Below are 22467 nucleotides of genomic sequence, written 5' to 3' on the forward strand. Positions count from 1 at the left end.
CTAATCTTCAGCATTCTTCTGTAGCACCACATTTTGAAAGCTTCTATTCTCTTCTTGTCCAAACCATTTGTCGTCCACGTTTCACTTCCATACATGACCACACTCCATACGAATACTTTCAGAAACGACTTCCTGAAACTTAAACCTATACTCGATGTTAACAAATTTCTCTTCTTCAGAAATGCTTTCCTTGCCATTGGCAGTCTACATTTTATATCCTCAATCGAAGCATTTTAACAACTGGTAACACATTGAGCCACAGATGTCTGTGCATTACCGCATTTTAGCGCGAGCTAGTGCTTCAATCACTACTACTACTACCAGCACGCTCTAAAATGCGGTAACGCACAGACATCTGTGGGTCAATGAGTTACCAGTGGTTAAAATGCTTATTTCCATTGAAAATGGGCCTTTTTCGGAAGTGGGATTCAGTTTGACGAAACCAAACGATGAACATGTTGGGGGAAAGTGTCTCTGGCAGGCTGTTTGTATTTGCACGTACATAGGCGTTATTGGCTAATTTCAATTCTAATTAAATCGGAAACGGTGCAAAGTATCAAATTTTTTTGTTAAAAATTATTTCTCAGCACAGCGTACCCTGCAATACTATTACCATGCTCTTCAGACTGGTTCTGACCACCCCGTATGGCTCTTACTTTCACGACTGCTAACATTTTGTTGTTTGTGTGGTCTTAAGTCCGAAAACTGGTTTGATGCAGCTCTCTGTGCTACTCTATCCTGTGCAAGCCTCTTTATCCCCGAACAACTACTGCAACCTACATCCTTCTGAATCTACATCATCATTCATCACCAGTCTCTTGGTGTCTATCTACTACTTTTACCATACACACTACCCTCCAGTACTAAATTAGTGATCCCTTGATGCCTTAGAATGTATCCTATCAGCCTACCACTTCTTCTGTTCACGTTGTCTCACAAATGTTTTCTCTCCCCAATTCTTTTCAGTACCTCCTCATTAGTTACGTGTTTTACCCGTCTCATCTTCAGCATTCTTCTCTAGCACCAAATTTCAAGAGCTTCTACTTTATTCTCGTCTAAACTGTTTATCGTCCATGTTTCACTTCCACACATGGCTGCACTCCATACAAATACTTTCATAAAAGACTTCCTAACACTTAAAAATATTCGACGTTAACGAATTTTTCTGCTTCAGAAACTCTTTTTTTTTTTGCCATTGCCGGTCTTTGGTTCAAATGGCTCTGAGCACTATGGGACTTAACATCTGAGGTCATCAGTCCCCTAGTCTTAGAACTACTTAAACCTAACTAACCTAAGGACATCACATACATCCATGCCAGATGCAGGATTCAAACCTGCGACCGGAGCGGTCTCGCGGTTCCAGACTGTAGCGCCTAGAACCACTCGGCCACCCCGGTCTTACCGGTCTTTGTTTCATATCGCCTCTACTTCGGCAATCACCAGTTTTCTATCTGCCCAAAAAGCAAAAGTCACCAACTGCTGTAAGTGTTTCGTTTCCTAATCTAATTCTGTTAGCATCACCTGATTAAATGCGACTACATTCCGGTATACTTGTTTTGCTTTCGTTAATGTTCATGTTATATCCTCTTCTCAAGACGGTGTCCATTCCGTTCAACTGTTCTTCAAGATCCTTTACTGACTCAGAAAGATTTCCAATATCATCGGCAATCCTAAAAGTTTTTATTTGTTCTCCCTGGAAATTGAATCCTACTCCGAATTTTTCTTTGGTTTCCTACACTGCTTGGTCAGTGTACAGATTGAATAATGTCGGGGATGGGTTACAAACCTGTCTCACTCCCTTCACAAACACTGCTTCCCTTTCATGCCTATCGACTATAAGTTGTAAATGATCTTTCGCTTCCTGTATTTTACCCCTGCTACCTTCGGAATTTCAAAGAAAGTATTCCAGTCAGTATTGCCAAATCTTTGTCTAAGTCTACAAATGCTTTCCTTAACCGATCTTGTAAGAAAATTCGGAGGGTCAGTACTGTCTCGCGTGTTCCTACGTTTCTCCAGAATCCAAACTGATCTTCGCGCCATGGTCGGCTTCTACAAGATTTTCCACTCTTCTATTAAGAAGAGGCGTCCAAGTGAAATACAGTCACAAGTGTAAAGTAACGGTAACGATTTTATTAACTCAAAAATGTAGTTATACACCGTACACAGACACAAAAACAGTCGCCAAAACTGTTGGCACATTTATCCCGTTGCGACACTAGCCGGTCGGTTCCATCCTTGAAGAAGGTAGTAGGCTGCTGTCGGATCCATGTCTGGATCCAGTCACACACTTCGTCGTACGTTGCGGATCGATATCCGCTAATAGCTTGTTTTAGAGATCCAAACATATGAAAGTCACACGGTGAAACGTCGGGACTGTACGGTGGATGTTCCAGAGTTTCACACCGAAACTGCTGCAATGTCGTCTTCACGCATTGGCCGTGTGTGGGAGGGCATTATCATGCAGGAGGATAACGCCAGTGGACAACATGCCTCGGCGTTACGACTTGATGGCTCGGCTAAGGTTCTGTAAAGTGCCTTGATAACGCTGGGCATTGAGAGTTGTTCCCCGTTCCAGAAACTCCACACGCAGTTCCTGCTTACTCGCCTGCATGTTCGGCAGTGGCGATAACTTGTGTGACCACCTTCTCTTCGGCGTGAAACCACACTGGCGCTTTGCAACATCAAACGATGCGCACGTGTCAGTCTCTCTATCAACAGATGCGGCCACCATACCCGCAGTTACGTGGTGCCACCTTACGTGTAAGGCAAAGGTAGACGCACTGACCATGTTTCATTTGAATGAAGCTAATATTTTGCAGCCAAGACATATTAAACTGGTACTTCTGTAATGCTCACACCGGTCAGCACCTACTTTCTTTGTAATTGGAATTCTTATATTCTCCTTGCAGTGTGAGGGTATTTCGCCTGTCTCATACAAGTGGAAGAGGTTTTCGTGCCTGGCTCTTCGAAGGCTGTCAGTAATTACGATGGCATGTCGTCTATCCCAGGGATTTTGTTGCGACTTAGGTCTTTCACTGTTCTGGCAAATTCTTCTCTCAGTATAACATCTCCCAACTTATCGTCATTTACGACCTTTTCCATTTCTATAGTATTGCCCTCAAGTACATCTCCCTTGTATAGGCTTTCTATGTACTATAAGAATGTGTTACCGAGACGAAAACATTCCTGGAGGTACTTAACTATTTTTGAACTTTGGTAAAGGTGAAACGCTGGTGAATTTTGAGCCTGTCGGTCTGGTAGGGCTTTAGCACACTATTACGACTGTCGGCCCACCTCAATGACGTCCATCTGCTGTAGAAGCTGTAGAATCCAAGAGGATATTCTAAGTTTAGACATAATGATGTTCCTCGAATCTTATGACTGCTTAGTGCCAACCAGCTTGGAACCTGAAAACGTTGACGACCAACTCATACTTTTCTCAGATGACTTCCTGAAAGCCGTGGATCAAGGCATGCAGGCGGACTTATTATTTCTTGACTTCCGGGAACTATTTGATACGGCACCAAACCAGCCAGTATTAAGAAAGAGACGGCAAAATGGGGTATCAAACAAAGTCTGTGACTGGACTGAGGAGTTCTTGGTAGGGATGACGTAGCATGTTACCTTGGACTGAGACTTGTCTACAGAATTAGAACTAACTTCAGGCATGCCTCATGGAAGTGTGTTGGAATCCTTGTTATTTATGTCTTGTATTAATGACCTGGCAGACATTATTAATAGTGAGTTCATACGTTTCACACTTGTTGCAATTACCTATAATGAAATACAACCTGAAAAAGATGCACGAATCCTCGGTAAGATCTCGATTGGATTTCAGAGGGGCGCAAATATTAGCAACTTTGTTTTAAAGACACAGAAACCGTACATTCTGTGCTTCACAAACAGCAGAAAAGAAATATCGTATGATTACACCAAGTAATCTAAATTAAGATCAGCCGATTCGTACAAGTACCCAGGTGTAACAATTTGTAGGGTTATGAAATAAGTCGATCACATACATGAAGCCGTAGGTAAGGCGGGCGGCAGACTTAGATTCATTGGCAGAAAACCGGGAAAATCCAGTCACTCTACGGAAACTACTGGCCTATCACTCGTACGTCACGCCTTAGAATATTGTTCAAATGTTTGGCACCCATGCCGTATAGGGTTAGTAGAGGACACTGAACGTGTAGGAAAAAGGGCAGCGCTAGTGGTCACAGGTTTGTCTCACCTGCGGGAGAGTGCCCCAGAAATGTTGAAAAACCTGAATTGGCAAACACTTGAAAACAGTCGCCGTTTATATGACGAAAGATTACTTGCAAGATTTCGAGAGCCAATGCGAAGGGAAGAAGCTGGAGAGATTCTTCACCCCCATAGGGACCCTGAAGAAAAGACTGAACTAATTTCAGCATCTTCAGAGGCTTTTAAGCATTGGTTCTTCCTGTTCTCTATACGAAACTGGATTAGGCAGAAGCTCTAACAATGTATTTAACAGTGGTTTGCAGAGTATGAATGAGATGTGGACGTAGAATTTTACCGTTCCTTCACGAAATTTGAGAGCTGTGTCTTAAGCGTAATTGAGTGATGAGCTTTAGCTATCGTGCAAAGATTTGTTTATGTTGTCAATGATGTGAGAAGGGAGACGGTGAAACCAGCAGTCGACTCATAGCCTACTCCTTGAGCACTAAGGGGCCCCTCCAGTATAACTCTATTATTCGACAGAGTGCTCACCATTAACAGCGTCAGACTCCGCACGCTATGGAGCCCCCGAGGCGTTTGGAATTTAATCCAGGGTAATAACTCAGCTTCTGGTGTTAAGAAACCTTGAGTCCAAACCTGGATTTCCCTACCGTCGAAATGTTGCCGATGAAAATGTATTCACCACAAGTATTCTAATTGGATATCTCCCGATCGGGCGCCACCACACAGGCTTGTGCTAGGAACCTTTCCTACAGAGATTAGATTAGAACTTGTTCCATAGATCATGAATACGATACTTCGTTATGATGTGGAACAAGTCAGGTTAATAAAAGGTGTCTATACAAGATATTACATTACACAAAATTCTCCGTGACACTTAATATTTTTAATTATTTTTATTTTTGGGTGTGGGAAAATTACCCACTTGCTATATCCAAAAATTCATCTGATGAGTAGAAGCAGTTGCCATTCAGAAATTCTTTTAATTTCCTTTTAAATGCTATAAGGCTATCTATCAGACCGTTGATGCTTTTAGGTAAGTGACCAAAGACTTTTGTGGCAGCATAATTTACCCCCTTCTGAGCCAAAATTAGATTTAACCTTGAGTAGTGAAGATCATCCTTTCTCCTAGTGTTGTAGCCATGTACACTGCTATTACTTTTGAATTGGTTCGGATTGTTAATAACAAATTTCATAAGTGAATATATATATATTGTGAGGCTACAGTGAAGATCCCTAGCTCTTTAAATACAGGGCTATTACAAATGATTGAAGCGATTTCATAAATTCACTGTAGCTTCATTCATTGACATATGGTCACGACACACTACAGATACGTAGAAAAACTCATAAAGTTTTGTTCGGCTGAAGCCGCACTTCAGGTTTCTGCCGTCAGAGCGCTCGAGAGCGCAGTGAGACAAAATGGCGACAGGAGCCGAGAAAGCGTATGTCGTGCTTGAAATGCACTCACATCAGTCAGTCATAACAGTGCAACGACAATTCAGGACGAAGTTCAACAAAGATCCACCAACTGCTAACTCCATTCGGCGATGGTATGCGCAGTTTAAAGCTTCTGGATGCCTCTGTAAGGGGAAATCAACGGGTCGGCCTGCAGTGAGCGAAGAAACGGTTGAACGCGTGCGGGCAAGTTTCACGCGTAGCCCGCGGAAAATTGGCTCATGCCTCAACTGGAGACCGACAGCGCCGACTTCATCTTTCAACAGGATGGTACCCCACCGCACTTCCATCATGATGTTCGGCATTTCTTAAACAGGAGATTGGAAAACCGATGGATCGGTCGTAGTGGAGATCATGATCAGCAATTCATGTCATGGCCTCCACGCTCCCCCGACTTAACCCCAAGCGATTTCTCTCTGTGGGGTTATGTGAAAGATTCAGTGTTTAAACCTCCTCTACCAAGAAACGTGCCTAAACTGCGAGCTCGCATCAACGATGCTTTCGAACTCATTGATGGGGACATGCTGCGCCGAGTGTGGGAGGAACTTGATTATCGGCTTGATGTCTGCCGAATCACTAAAGGGGCACATATCGAACATCTGCGAATGCCTAAAAAAACTTTTTGAGTTTTTGTATGTGTGTGCAAAGCATTTTGAAAATATCTCAAATAATAAAGTTATTGTAGAGCTGTGAAATCGCTTCAATCATTTGTAATAACCCTGTAAGTGTCTGCAGGATGATCTTGGATGAGCTCCAGCAATTATTCTGATTACACGCTTTTGTGCAATGAACAATCTTTTACTCAATGATGAGTTACTGCACAATATTATGCCATACGAAAGCAGAGAATGAAAATAGGCGTGGTAAGCTAATTTACTGAGATGTATATCGCCAAAATTTGTAATGACCTTAATAGCATAAGTAGCTGAACTCAAACGTTTCAACGGATCTTCAGTGTGTTTTTTTCCAATTCAACCCTTCATCAATGCATACACCTAGAAATTTTGAATATTCTACCTTAGCTACCGATTCCTGATCGAAGTCTATATTTATTAACGGTGTCATTCCATTTACTGTGTGGCACTGCATATACTGTCTTTGTCAAAGTTTAATGAGAGCCAATTTGCAGAAAACCACTTAATGATTTTCTGAAAAACATCATTTACAATTTCATTAGTTAATTCTTGTCCGTTGGGTGTGATAGCTATACTTGTATCATCAGCAAAAAGTACCAGCTTTGCATCTTCGCGAATATAGAATGGCAAGTCATTAATATATATTAAGAACAGCAGAGGACCCAAGACTGAACCTTGTGGCACCCCATTCTTGATGGTTCCACAGTTTGAGAAATCACTAGTTTTTTGCATATTATGTGAACTGCTTATTTCAACTTTCTGCACTCTTCCAGTTAGGTATGATTTAAACCATTTGGGCGCTGTCCAATTTATACCACAATAGTTGAGCTTATCTAGAAATATTCCATGATTTACACAATCAAAAGCCTTTGAGAGATCACAAACAATCCCAACAGGTGACTTCCGGTTACTCAGAGCATTTAATATTTCATTAGTGAAAGTATATATAGCATTTTCCGTTGAAAAACCTTTCTGGAAACCAAACTGACATTTTGTTAAAACTTTATTTTTACGAACTTGTGAAGCTACTGTACAATACATCACTTTTTCAAGAATTTTGGATAAAGCAGTCAGAAGAGAAATTGGGCGGTAGTTGTTGACATCAGACGTATCCCCTTTTTATGCAGTGGTTTAACAATGGCATACTTCAGTCTATCTGGGAAAATACCCCGCTTCATAGAGCTATTACATATGTGGTTAGAGGGTCATTTAGTACAATTAATAAGTATGGCGAGGGATTAATGAGACGGTTAAGGCTATGGGCTCATAATCGGGAGTAACGAGATTCAAATCCCCACCCAGCATTCCAAATTTAATTTTTTCATACTTTCTTCACCTTTGCTCAGTCCAGGTTTGTTCTCGATCTCCAGTGATTTCATCGTCAAAGAGACGGTAAACCTTAATCTCTCTTCCTTCCTTCCTTCCTTCCGGAACGATTTGCTCTGTGTATATGAGTGTATCTGTGTCTTATTGTCAGGAACATTTATTTGCAATACATTCCTTGTGAAGAGTTCTTTCTATGAGAACCTCCAAAAAGAAATCTAAAACTTAACTGCAGGCACTTTATCATCAAAATCAGCCTAGAAAATGAAGCTTAGAAACATGCAAATATTGTCTCGGCAGGTGGCAGAGAAAGTACTGTTCAGAGGCAGGCGTCTATCCCCGTGTGGCGCAATGAGGACTGCGACAGGCGGTACCTGCAGGACATCACCGAGAACTTCATCTGTGCCGGCTACGCCCAGGGAGGGAAGGACGCTTGCCAGGTGAGCCCACACCATCACGTAACACACATCCTCTTTAGCTCTGAACTGTTAGAGCAGCAGCTAAGCACGGAGATTGCCTAATGAGTTACTGTTAACTGTATGTTACTAAAATTTCAATGTTGCCTTTACTGTTAAGTTAAACAACCTAAGCGAAATGCAAATACAGATATAAAAATAGAGTGCATGCTGATACAGTAAATTACAACAGAAGTAACTGTTCAGCGGCGGTGCAGACGTAGTATTCTTGTTGTGGAGGCTGGTCCACTGCCATGAGATCATAGATTATATCACTTAATAAAGAGAATAACAAGTAAATTAGAAAATAATTCAATATATTAATTAATAATTATTATGAAAATGGACTTACTGTACAAGACATTGGTTTAAAACTACTAATAATGATTAACACAGGCTAACTAATGATCATCATCTACCATAAGGAAATACTGCTATATGAAATGAAATCTCATACTAATGCAGTGCCTGTTGCTAAGGTTGGGAGATGGGGATGTACTAGATGTGACCTACATCTGAATAAGAGACGGAAAGATAGATTGACTGGTCAGTGTCAGGATTGAGGCACCCCATTGTGAAACAAGTTAAAATAACAGAAGAGCTCTAAAACTGCTTAAGAAAGCACAGAAAAGTAAGACTACCTTATTTCACAAAACCATTAGAGAACTGGGTAATAAGACAGAAGAGCTTCTTCTTGACTGTTTAGAAAAATTAGAGAGCTATGAAAAGACAGACATCTTATGCCTATTGAGCACCACACAACCACAGGCTTAGCGATGTTAAACATAAAATATTACACTCTAGTGTCTTACTTATGTATAACCAATATTGGAAAAGCAGGAGTTGTTACATATATTAAAGCAGAATACGTTGAGGCAAGTAGATTGTATAGTGATTAGCACATGGAACTCTGTTCTTGTGAGTTAATACTGAAAAATAGGTAACTTTAACTTGTAACCATATGTAGATCCACACTGATAAATTTTGAACTGTTTGTGAAGAATCTGGATTCCTAACTATCCTGTCTGTCAGGCAGCAGCAAGCAGCTTGCTCTGCCTGATAACGATGCACATTTAGTTGGGATAAATAAGACAGTGCATTTCAAAAATAATACTCCTCAGTGGTGATTTCAATGTAGATTGTCCACAGGATTCTACTACAAAAATGATTTGGAAACCTTATTTGGATCCTACAGTTTGATCTCAGTATTTAGCTTTCCAACATGGATGGACGAAGATAGAAGATCTCTGATGAACGTCAGAGCAAGAAAATAACTGTATACCCAGAAGCAAATGCTCTGCCTGACCATGATGCACGTTTAGTTAGGATAAATTAGATAGTACCTTTCAGTTACTTCTCAATGGAAATCAGTAAGAATACTTAATGACTCCAAAACAAATGTTTTTAAGAATACTTTACAATAATGACCTCGGGTGAAATATATAATGAACCAAATGCTGACACAAAATGTAATCTGTTCCATGATAAATTTCTATCATTATTTGAAAATAGCTTTCTGCATAAGCTAATCAGAAAGGATGTTAAACAACCATGTACAAAACTATGAATCACTAGAGGACTTAAAGTATCTTGTCAAAGGAAAAGGGCAATGTATCTGTTGGAAAGAAAAAGTAGAGATCCTACAGCAGTTGAAGGCTACAAAAACTACTCAAAAGTAGTAAGAAAAGCCGAGAAAAATCAAGGGATATGCGCAGTATGCCAGAAATCAGTATTTCTGACAACGAACGTACGGTTACATCAAATGTAGTGAAATAAGAGACAGAACAACCAGCTACAGAACAGGACATTGAATGAAATAGAAGGGCTATAAATGATGATGGAATTAAATGGATGTGCTATAAATGATGAGTCATAGGTAGTGAATGTTTAATAGTCATTACTTAAGCATGTGAGAAAATATATGGACAGACAAACAGTTCAAGCCAAAAATCACAGCAGTGTGTTGAAAAGGTAGTTCTCACAAAATTGAGTCATATGAGTGTAACACCAACTTCTCCTTCTTAAATTAGGAAAATTATATGTTCTCTCAAAAAGTAAAAACTCATCTGGAGTTGATGGTGTTTCTAACAGAGTACTAACGATTTCTTCCCATCTAACAAGCTAATCATCGTCTTATCTGAAACATGCAATGCATCACTACTTCAAGGCATTTTTCGAGAGAGATTGAAATATGCAGTTGTTAAGCCCCTCTTTAAGAAAGTTGATAAAGGTCAGTAACTACCGATCTGTTTCGTTACTAACATCAATTTTCAAATTTTTTGAAAAGGTGGTGTATTCTAGAATAGTATCTCACCTGAGTAACAATAAGACTCTCAGTAATTCACTGTTCGGATGGCGGAAGGGTTGCCCAAAGGAGAATGTCATTTACACTTTCTTTCACCAAATTTTACAACCATTTAGGAACAAAAAAGCGCCGGTCAGTAATTTCTGCGACCTATCTGAGGCATTTAACTGTGTAACTCACAATATTCTCCTAGGTAAACTGAGGTTTTATGGGATTTATGGTCTAGCCATATGATCGGTGCCATATCCACCCAAAAAATTGCAGAAAGTCGTACTTAGTAATTCAACAAAGTAATTCAATCATGGCGGTCAGGAGAGATTATTATAATTGGGGGAGAAATAAAGCGTGGGGTTCTTCAAGACTCAGTCTTATGTCTGTTATTGTTCCTTGCATATGTTAACGATCTTCTGTCTAATATACAGGAAGTAGAATAAGTTCTTTTACGGACGGCAGTAGTACTGTAATGAACTCAAACATACAAACACCAACAGAGGAAATGATAAATAGTATTCTTAAAAGTATCATTGACTGCTTTTCTGCAAATGATCTCACTCTCAGTTTAAAAAAAGACAACGTATTCAGCTCTCCACATCTAGATGCACTACACCAGGGATAAGTGTAACACATGGTGAAGAAGTAATAAATAGGGAGGAACTTCATAATTCTTAGATGTCTGTGCCGATGAGAATTTAGACTGGAAAAAACACATTTTGGAACTTCTAAAACAACTTAAGTCAGCTACATTTGCACTTGGAATCATCGCAAATCTGACAAATCAGTATGTTGACGTATTTTGCATATTTTCATTCAGTAACGTCATCTGGAGTGATGCAATGGAGTGACTCATCTTTATGAAAGAAAACTGCAATTGCTCCAAAACGTGCTGTAAGAATAATACGTGGTTCTCTCTCACGATCTTCTCGTACGCATCTGTTTAAGGAGTTTTTCATTCTGACTACTCCTTTACAGTATATTTATTCCTTCATGAAGTTTGACGTAAATAATCCACTACAGCTCAAAAGGAACAACGATGTACATAATTACAACAGCAAAAGGAAAAATGACATTCCTTACTCCACATTAAGGCTTAGCACAAAAAGGGGTGTACAACGCTGAAACAAAAATTTTTGATACTTGCCCAATGATATCAAATGTCTGGCAGACAGGAAAGTAAAATTTGAAAACAATCTGGTAAGTTACTCCTTTAGAACTCCTACTATTCCGTAAAAGAATTTTTATTACTGTCATGTGTAAAAGGTGGAGGTAGGAATTACTAACTCACATCCGTCTGTAAGAAAACCACTTGTGAATGACCGCCCTGTAGCCATATTTACAAAATAATTTGTTAATTTGTGATATGAATATAAAATCCACATCATTATTTACGATTTATGGTGCAAATAATCCATGGAACATAACACTAACTAACTATGTATCTCATATTTTATCTGGAACGGTTGGGGAAACTCGGTCATGATGGGTGAGTCAGGTAGCAGTTGTGACTCCTTGTTAAAACTGCAATATCGTAACATTCATTGATTTTGTAAAGCAGAATAACGACAGTTACAGCCAAATGGACCCAAGAGATTTTTGCAGACAGTGAGAGACTGCCAAGAAAACGAACATTTAACATGGGTTGAAAATAAGAGGTTAAGTGTTGTGGAAGCCTTTAGAAGATGCATTCTACTGAGTGTGGGACAGCACTGCAAACGATGGGTTGTGTTTGCTATTAATTTGATTGATGGAGTTCTTTCTTTCAAACAAGTGCAAATTTCAGTGAGATAGATGTAGTGCTATGTCAGTGCTAGAGGTGTCAGATCATTAAATAGTAACATCTACGAAATTGTTCATTATATACTATATACCGGGTGATTTCGTGATGAGGTTACTCACTTTTAGAGATGATGGAGAGGTGTAATTGTATCAATCCGTGATAAGGGATCCCGGTCTGGAAGCGGTCGAATCGAAAGTTATAAGCGGAAATCGTTACGATATGTCTGACAGTGAAATTCTTTTACTGCAAGCTTTTGCTTTTCGTATTTTGGGAGGTAGTATGGACCAAAACAAGACATATTTGTATGGAAAACATGGGCTCTAAAATGTTTACCTTGAGAGCTACTAGCACTTGTTCAGTAGAAGAGAAGCGTTTCACAGCAGCAAAGATGCACTTTAGAGCCTATCGATTACAGACTTTTTCTTGTTTTGATCCCTTCTACCTCCTACTGTAACTGAAATTGATACATTTTCCTTTCTCCATCATCCCTGAAAGTTTATAACCTCATCACGGAATCACCCTGTACGTGCCAGATAACAATATTTTAGCGAGTTAGCAAGTTACATATCCCCCAGATCATTTGAACGTGTATTTTATCGAAATGATGTGGAATGAATCAGTTTACAGGCTATGTAGACATGATTAATGTTAAGATTAATGAACACACAATTTTGTTAGTCCTACTCATACATGTACAATTAAAAATAAGTTTTCTTTTACTGGCTATCAATTTTTAGGTAGAAATTCGTCAATGGAATAGAAAGAATTGTCTATGAGTAAAGATTTTAACTTTGATTTAAAACTTGCTTTGCTACCTGTCAGACATGTTATTGGCAAAATAGTCAAAACCTTTTGTTGCTGCACATCGAACTCCTTTCTGGGCCACAAACAGCTATAATAATGGTTAATGAAGGTCATTTTTCCCCCTAGTGTTGTAGGTATGGACACGACGGTTCTTCTCAAAATCTGGTGGATTATTTATGACGAATTTCGCTACCGAATAAATGTATTGTGACTTAGAAACTAAAACAAAATATCCTTTGTGCTTTGACTGACGTGCTCCGAAATACTCTGCATGACAAAAACAAGTAGAGCACCCAGAAGATGTGATCGGACGTCAATGTAAGTTCGCACACGTACACATCATCGGCGGAACTACAGTTACAATTATCCGTGACAGACTCAACGGCCACCGGAGTACATTAGTGTTGTTCGATTTTAGTGTTGTTACTCGGTCTGGTAGGTATTTACGGAGCCTGAATAGTGTCAGATGTTGAGTGGTCGCTATGAAGGACGCGGAGATGCTGGGTACTCGTATGAGGCACGTTTATCAGAACCTAACAGTATGTGAAGGGGTCTCATTGTGGCCCTTCATTTGGCCGGCTGATCTGATCGGAATTGTGAGGTATTCGAATGTGACAATGGCCCGGTGTGTGGCTGCATGTGGACATGAGGGCAGGCATACAAATCAGGGTTCTCATCGCCCACATCTGACCACTGCAAGGGAATATTGCCGAACTGTGCACCAAGCACACCATAACCCCTTCACATCTGCGCCTGCATCCGAGAACAAGTAAGGGATTCCTTGTGTCTTCCAGCATCATTGGTCAGAGACTAGCAGCAGCTGGAATAAGGAATAACCATCCTCTGCGTAGGCTGTTGTTCATGTTGGAGTGATATCGTTACCGGGAAACATCGACTGCTGATGTATGTCGTCGCACTGTGCTCAGCTATGAAACGCGGTTGGGTAGTACCGCGGATGACCAACATCGGCATGTATGGCGGCGGCATGGAGAGAGGCCCTATTCTTCCAATGCTTCAGAGAGGCACAGCGGTGTTACTCCTGGCGTAATGGTGTGGGAGCCATCTGGTAAGACTTCAGGTCATGGCTGGTAGTCATTTCCGGAACTCTGATGATTGTTCAGTATATCACGGACATCCTGTGTCCTTGCGTGCTACCTCTCTTACGACAGTAGCGTGATATCATTTTTAACTGGACAATGCTTGTGCACATTTGGCATCTTTCTCTACGAACTGTCTGTATGCTGTTTACGTATTCCAGTGGCCAGCAAGATACCCAGATCTGTCCCAGATAGAACGTGTGTGGAACCAACTCAGTCCCAATGTCAGTATCCAGATCATCAAGGATTAATTACAACAGCTGTGGGCTAACTTACCTCAGAAGTGATACAATGGCTTCATAATTCATTTCCCAACCGAATCAGTGCATGCATGTATGTCAGACGAGGTGCAACATCATTCAGATAAGTGGCCTCATACTGCCAAGTTCTTTTTAAATCACTGAAATAACCCTCGCAGTCCGTGAATTTTCATTTAATTTTCGCCTCCACTTTTGTTTGCTTCACTTTTTTTTTCAGAGAGTGTACTGTCCCCTCTGACACTATAATGAATGTATATACTGGAAAATATCTAAAGTATAGCACAAGAGCTGATGATGAGCAATATCCTGGCCATAGAGTTAGCTGCTTTCAACTTCAGCCGAACGTCAGCCTTCTTTGCAGGCTTATATTCATCGGTCAGAGTCATTCCTCTACGAATATCTGTTGACAAGTAACTCCTCGTCTAACTCCTGCTATATGAAGGGCTTATTTCAATAGTTGTACAGGTTCATTACCTCCACTTCTCTTCCTATAATGCTTCTGAAATTAATGATACAAACAAACAGAAAGAAAGGTTCATCTCTAGCAAGAAGCCATATGCTTGAATATTTATAGTATCTCAGCTGCAGATTTTTCAGCGCTCATTTAACTTTAGCAGTCTGTATCTCAAAATGAACAAAAATAGACTTGTACCACTACTGAAATAAGCCCTTCATATGTGATTCGACTACTGGACGGTTTCCGTGAGATCCTGTGGTCGGCACTGCCTCTCCATGACTACTCCACTGAGCCAATTCTCCCAAAGCCAAATGTTAGTTGCCACTGCTAGTGCCCTCTTCGAACAAACTAAAAGTCTATCAGCAGCAACTTAGTCCAATAACCTCTTCTTCTAACGATAGATGGACTGTCGTCTCACGATCTTTCAGAATATTACTCAAGTTTGTCAAAAACGAAAGCAGATACACGTAAGATATGCGCATTACAGCTATCAAATAAAGACATGATTGTATGTGATTACTAAAATTGTGGCCGGTCGCGGTGGTCTAGCGGTTCTGGCGCTGCAGTCCGGAACCGCGGGACTGCTACGGTCGCAGGTTCGAATCCTGCCTCGGGCATGGGTGTGTGTGATGTCCTTAGGTTAGTTAGGTTTAAGTAGTTCTAAGTTCTAGGGGGCTTATGACCTAAGATGTTGAGTCCCTTAGTGCCCAGAGCCATTTGAACCATTTGAACTAAAATTTTGAGCCAGGCAGCGTGTAGATCCTCGATATCGGCCTTTCGCACGACAGACTTAAAGTTTTAACATGTTACAGGATCTTCCTCTTCGCTTCTAAAGTCAGTAAAGGTTTTCCCACTGTATTGCCGGTCTAGCACCTCTGAGAGATGGATATGGTGGTATAAGGCCGGAGACGAGCTGAAGTTCTGAGTCGGTCCTCGAAACGTGCTTGGGCGGCGCACTGCACTGCCATCGAATATAGCAACCGCGACTCGAATCCCAGCCGGCCCATCGTTTCCACTTGCCAGCAACATGCAATCAGTGCAGTGAAAGATACTCCACACGGAATGGGAGCGAACCAAGTAAAGAAGTATTTAATCCTAGTCACATCATACAGCCTTCTGCAACGTCGAGAACACCAAAGGTCCAGTTGCTCTGACTAGACAGCTCAATAAATTCTCACAATCAATGCTAGACTGTTTGCTTGAGAAATACAAAGTCTGATTTTACAGCTTTTTCAGAATATTGATTTACATATGGTTCAATAAGCAAAATTAAGTAAGGAGGACTGCACATTGCCAAGTGCAGATAGTAGATTACTTGTGTTGTTGTACTACTCATGCGTTCGATGACTGGTTTGAAGCAACTCTCCACGCTGATCTATCCTGTGTAAGATTTTTTATATGTGCACAGCTACTGCACTCTACATGCGTTCCAGCGTGCCTATCTTATTCAGACATTGGTGTCCTCTTACAAATTTTACTCCTCTCCCTCCCTCCTTCACTCGCTCTCCCTCTCTCCCTCCCTCTCTCTCTCTCTCTCTCTCTCTCTTTCTTCCTTCTATTGTCAAATTAACTGTTCTTTGATATCTCGTGACACGTTCTCTCAACTTATCCAGTTATTTCATAAATTGTTTCGTAAAGCTTCTTCCCCGATTCAGTTCAGTTCCTCTTCTTTAGTTACTAGATTTATCCATCTAGTCTTAACTTTCTTCTGTAGTAACAAATTTCAAAAGCTTCTATTGTTAAAGTTCCACGTTTCGCGTCCATATAAGGCTACGCTCCAATGATCACTTTCAAAAAGGACTTCGTAACACATTTACATACGATGCTAACATAACCCATTTTTGCATTACATCCTCTATAATTCTATCATCGTTAGCTGTTTTGCTTCCCAGGCATCAAAGTGTGTCTTCTGCTTTCATTATCTCGTTTCCCAATCTAATTATCGTAGCACCACCTGATTTAATTCGAGTACACTACGTTACCTTGTTATACTTTTACTTGTATTCATCGTATAAACTCTTTTCAAGAGACTATCTACTCCATTCGACATGTCTTCCAAACCCTTTCTCCCTTACGTCAGAATTATATTGTCATCCTCGAATCTCGAGTTTTTACTTCTTTTCTCTAAAATTTAATTGTCTTTACAGATTTCTCCTTGGTTTCCTATACTGCATACTCAGTTTATAGACTGAGTACCATGGGATACAGGCTGCACTCCATTTTTTCAATTTTCTCTATTACAGCCTCACTTTCAGGTTCTTCGAATGTGTTTCATTTGTATCTGTCTACAGGTTGTCTTCAGCCTTTCACTTTTTACCTTAATAGCTACACAGTTTCAAGAATTGTATTCCAGTAAATACTGCCAAAAACATTTTCATTGAGGTTGTTGTTGTTGTGGTCTTCAGTCCTGAGACTGGTTTGATGCAGCTCTCCACGCTACTCTATCTTGTGCAAGCTGCTTCATCTCCCAGTACCTACTGCAACCTACATCCTTCTGAATCTGCATAGTGCATTCATCTCTTGGTCTCCCTCTACGATTTTTACCCTCCACGCTGCCCTCCAATACTAAACTGGTGATCCCTTGATGCCTCAGAACGTGTCCTACCAACCGATCCCTTCTTCTAGTCAAGTTGTGTCACAAACTTCTCTTCTCCCCAATCCTATTCAATACTTCCTCATTAGTTATATGATCTACCCATCTAACCTTCAGCATTCTTCTGTAGCACCACATTTCGAAAGCTTCTATTCTCTTCTTGTCCAAACTATTTATCGTCCATGTTTCACTTCCATACATACAAATATTTTCAGAAACGACTTCCTGACACTTAAACCTATACTCGATGTTAACAAATTTCTCTTCTTCAGAAATGCTTTCCTTTCCATTGCCAGTCTACATTTTACGAGGGCAGTTCAATAAGTAATGCAACACATTTTTTTTCTCGGCCAATTTTGGTTGAAAAAACCGGAAATTTCTTGTGGAATATTTTCAAACATTCCCGCTTCGTCTCGTATAGTTTCATTGACTTCCGACAGGTGGCAGCACTGTACGGAGCTGTTAAAATGGCGTCTGTAACGGATGTGCGTTGCAAACAACGGGCAGTGATCGAGTTTCTTTTGGCGGAAAACCAGGGCATCTCAGATATTCATAGGCGCTTGCAGAATGTCTACGGTGATCTGGCAGTGGACAAAAGCACGGTGAGTCGTTGGGCAAAGCGTGTGTCATCATCGCCGCAAGGTCAAGCAAGACTGTCTGATCTCCCGCGTGCGGGCCGGCCGTGCACAGCTGTGACTCCTGCAATGGCGGAGCGTGCGAACACACTCGTTCGAGATTATCGACGGATCACCATTAAACAACTCAGTGCTCAACTTGACATCTCTGTTGGTAGTGCTGTCACAATTGTTCACCAGTTGGGATATCAAAGGTTTGTTCCCGCTGGGTCCCTCGTTGTCTAACCGAACACCATAAAGAGCAAAGGAGAACCATCTGTGCGGAATTGCTTGCTCGTCATGTGGCTGAGGGTGACAATTTCTTGTCAAAGATTGTTACAGGCGATGAAACATGGGTTCATCACTTCGAACCTGAAACAAAACGGCAATCAATGGAGTGGCGCCACTCCCACTCCCCTACCAAGAAAAAGTTTAAAGCCATACCCTCAGCCGGTAAAGTCATGGTTACAGTCTTCTGGGACGCTGAAGGGGTTATTCTGTTCGATGTCCTTCCCCATGGTCAAACGATCAACTCTGAAGTGTATTGTGCTACTCTTCAGAAATTGAAGAAACGACTTCAGCTTGTTCGTAGGCACAAAAATCTGAACGAACTTCTCCTTCTTCATGACAACGCAAGCCCTCACACAAGTCTTCGCACCCGAGAGGAGCTCACAAAACTTCAGTGGACTGTTCTTCCTCATGCACCCTACAGCCCCGATCTTGCACCGTCGGATTTCCATATGTTTGGCCCAATGAACGACGCAATCCGTGGGAGGCACTACGCGGATGATGAAGAAGTTATTGATGCAGTACGACGTTGGCTCCGACATCGACCAGTGGAATGGTACCGTGCAGACATACAGGCCCTCATTTCAAGGTGGCGTAAGGCCGTAGCATTGAATGGAGATTACGTTGAAAAATAGTGTTGTGTAGCTAAAAGATTGGGGAATAACCTGGTGTATTTCAATGCTGAATAAAACAACCCCTGTTTCAGAAAAAAAAATGTGTTGCATTACTTATTGAACTGCCCTCGTATATCCTCTCTACTTCGACCATCATCAGTTATTTTGCTCCCCAAATAGCAAAACTCCTTTACTACTTTAAGTGTCTCATTTCCTAATCTCACTCCCTCAGCATCACCCGACGTAATTCGACTGCATTCCATTATCCTCGTTTTTCTTTTGTTGATGTTCATCTTATACCCTCCTTTCGAGACATTGTCCATTCCGTTCAACTGCTCTTCCAAGTCCTTTGCTGTCCCTGACAGAATTACAATGTCATCGGCGAACCTCAAAGTTTCTATTTCTTCTCCATGGAATTTAATACCTACTCCGAATTTTTCTTTCGTTCCCTTCACTGCTTGCTCAATATAGAGATTGAACAATATCGGGGAGAGGCTACAACCCTGTCTCACACCCTTCCCAACCACTGCTTGGCTTTCATGTCCCTCGACTCTTATAACTGCCATCTGGTTTCTGTACAAATTGTAAATAGCTTTTCGCTCCTTGTATTTTACCCCTGCCACCTTCAGAATTTGAAAGAGAGTATTCCAGTCAACATTGTCAAAAGCTTTCTCTAAGTCTACAAATGCTAGAAAAGTAGGTTTGCCTTTCCTAAATCTAGCTTCTAAGATAAGTCGTAGGGTCAGTATTGCCTCACGTGTTCCGATATTTCTACGAAATCCCAACTGATCTTCCCCGAGGTCGGCTTCTACTAGTTTTTCCATTCTTCTGTAAAGAATTCGTGTTAGTATTTTGCAGCCGTGACTTATTAAACTGATTGTTCGGCAATTTTCATATCTGTCAACACCTGCTTTCTTTGGGACTGGAATTATTATATTCTTCTTGAAGTCTGAGGGTATTTCGCCTCTCTCATACATTTTGCTCACCAGATGGTAGAGTTTTGTCAGGACTGGCTCTCCCAAGGCTATCAGTAGTTCTAATGGAATGTTGTCTACTCCCGGAGCTTTGTTTCGACTCAGGTCTTTCAGTGCTCTGTCAAACTCTTCACTCAGTATCATATCTCCTATTTTATCTTCATCTACATCCTCTTACATTTCCATAATATTGTCCTCAAGTACATCGCCCTTGTATAGACCCTCTATATACTCCTTCCACCTTTCTGCTTTCCCTTCTTAGCTTAGAACTGGGTTTCCATCTGAGCTCTTGATATTCATACAAGTTGATCTGTTTTCTCCAAAGATCTCTTTAATTTTCCTGTAGGCAGTATCTATCTTACCCCTAGTGAGATAAGCCTCTACATCCTTACATTTGTCCTCTAGCCATCCCTGCTTAGCCATTTTGCACTTCCTGTCGATCTCATTTTTGAGATGTTTGTATTAGTTTTTGTCTGCTTCATTTACTGCATTTTTATATTTTCTCCTTTCATCAATTAAATTCAATATTTCTTCTGTTACCCAAGGATTTCTACTAGCCCTCGTCTTTTTACTATTGAGGTTAGTTCATTATTATTATACATATACTTCTGCAATAGTTAGTACTTCTCAAGTAATCTCATCTGAGATAGCTCGTAAGGAACAACATTAAAATATTGGCTACCTATTGTCACCACACAGTCTGTTTATGAAATACGAGCGAGAAAAATATCTTTCTGAGATTATTAACTTGCAGTTATGCCGTATAGAAGCAGGTCAGAAACTTCTTTTCCTGAAGTGGCGCATTTTCTGTTTCAGGGTGATTCCGGCGGCCCTCTGATGCTGGAGCAAGACGCACACTGGATCCAGATCGGCATCGTCTCCTTCGGTAACAAGTGTGGGGAGCCGGGCTACCCCGGCGTCTACACCAGGGTCACCCACTACCTCGACTGGATAAAGGAGAACATGAGCGAGTGACAGGGGCGGCACGCTGCCGAATGAGCCCACATGTCCTCGCGTCGTGGAGGACACACGGCGCGGGGAGGTGCTTCCTGTGGGTCGAGACGGACTTTCTGTTCTCACGTGAAATTGCTCATTGACGAGTCCACATTTGCATTTAATACCAGAAGTAGATCATATAAAGACAGCTCACGAGACAGTTTCATTTCAGACAGTTTATGTTCTTCTCATCTCTTATGTCAGAAAATTCACTCCTTCACGAATTAGCTTGCTGATAGTGAGACGTGCAGTGTAAATCTGTATAATACAGTACCACGACGCACCAAATTGACAACACTCTTGTTATCGCGTTGTCTATTAGCTAAGGATCTTTTTCTGCACTTGGCAATTACCGCATAGTCATGGTATTTGTTGTTACATACTCGTAGTATTCTTATATAACGATAAAACTGTGATATATTTCCTTTTACTCATGTGTGTTCTGCGAGCGGAAATGTGGTGAGTCAGCAGACTTTCTGTTTACCGTGTTTCCATGACGAATCAAGTAAAGCCATTGTAAGAAGTTGAATTTTTATACAACACATTTCTTCGAGTGTAAGAAACAGTTTAACATATTACTGAGTTAGAATCAATACCTCAAGCGATACTGTTAGGACAGTATTTCAAACATAAATCAATATGAATATTTATTTCAAAAGTACTCTTAAGAATGACTTCTGCATTTCATCGTCAAACAGTTATTTAAATATGTTAAATATGACCTGTAAATAATGTATGTAATAAATATTTATATTATAAAGTACTACCATTCTTTTGCACATGATCACATAAACATGCTGTAGTTAAGGATAACTACAAAACTATTTAGCATTTTGCGTCGCTGTAACGTGGTGAAACGGTGCCTCAAGCTACAGAAATATATCTATTCAAAGAATCTAATATTTTTATATTTGATGTTGGTCGAGATCGCTGAAGGTGGGATATTTGTTAAAAGCTGTTGATTTTAGGGTTGCCATCAGTCCTTGTTTTGTCATAACTATCATGTTGTTTTCTAGAAAATGATTTTCGTCTCGCCGTCTTTGTGTTGTGTAACATAATTGTTTCAAATTCAGGAATTTCTATTCTCAAGAATATGGACAAGAAGTTCTGAATACATTTTATTTTTCATTGGTGTCTACTGTCATCGCTCTTACATGAATTACTTTGGCCTGCCAAAATGATTGTCAACAAATATTCTGGATAATATGCTTTGTTTTACTCCCGTAACTGTGTCAATTTCCCCATACAGCAGTACGATGCAATGTATTTTATTGTTCATTTCGTTTACAATCGATTTTAAGATCATAGGGTTCCATCGTCAGATATAAAACATGCCTCAAGATTTGATTTTTTCCTGCTACAGATGTTGCTTCTGCAACGTCCAGCACCCTCTACACAACGCTTTGGCTCACTTCCTCGTCGTGTCCTGTTCTGGAAAAACGGCTGTGGAATGTATGGCACTCCATTTGGCAGGCACGTTTGGCACCTGATAACGAGACTATATAATCTTGAAATCTGTTGTACATGACGCGAACATCAAAATAAATTCTGTCATACAGCTCAACAGCGAATCTGGCACTGTTACTGGAATAAATTAAACAACAGTTGAAATAGCACATA

The 22467-nt window shown here is 40.6% G+C and overlaps 1 protein-coding gene across 1 annotated transcript in view; it reads left to right on the forward strand.

Moving 5' to 3' along the window:
- The window catches only part of LOC126106195 (proclotting enzyme), a 161117-nt gene extending 139670 nt beyond the window's left edge, over positions 1 to 21447 (forward strand). The window contains exons 9-10 of the mRNA XM_049912459.1: positions 7917 to 8056; positions 20668 to 21447. Coding sequence (XP_049768416.1) covers positions 7917 to 8056; positions 20668 to 20826 — 299 coding nt within the window. The 3' untranslated portion in view covers positions 20827 to 21447. The remainder of the gene's footprint in view (positions 1 to 7916; positions 8057 to 20667) is intronic.
- Positions 21448 to 22467: the final 1020 nt, after the last annotated feature.

The sequence above is a fragment of the Schistocerca cancellata genome, chromosome 1, assembly GCF_023864275.1.
Source record: "Schistocerca cancellata isolate TAMUIC-IGC-003103 chromosome 1, iqSchCanc2.1, whole genome shotgun sequence".
Lineage (NCBI taxonomy): Eukaryota > Metazoa > Arthropoda > Insecta > Orthoptera > Acrididae > Schistocerca > Schistocerca cancellata.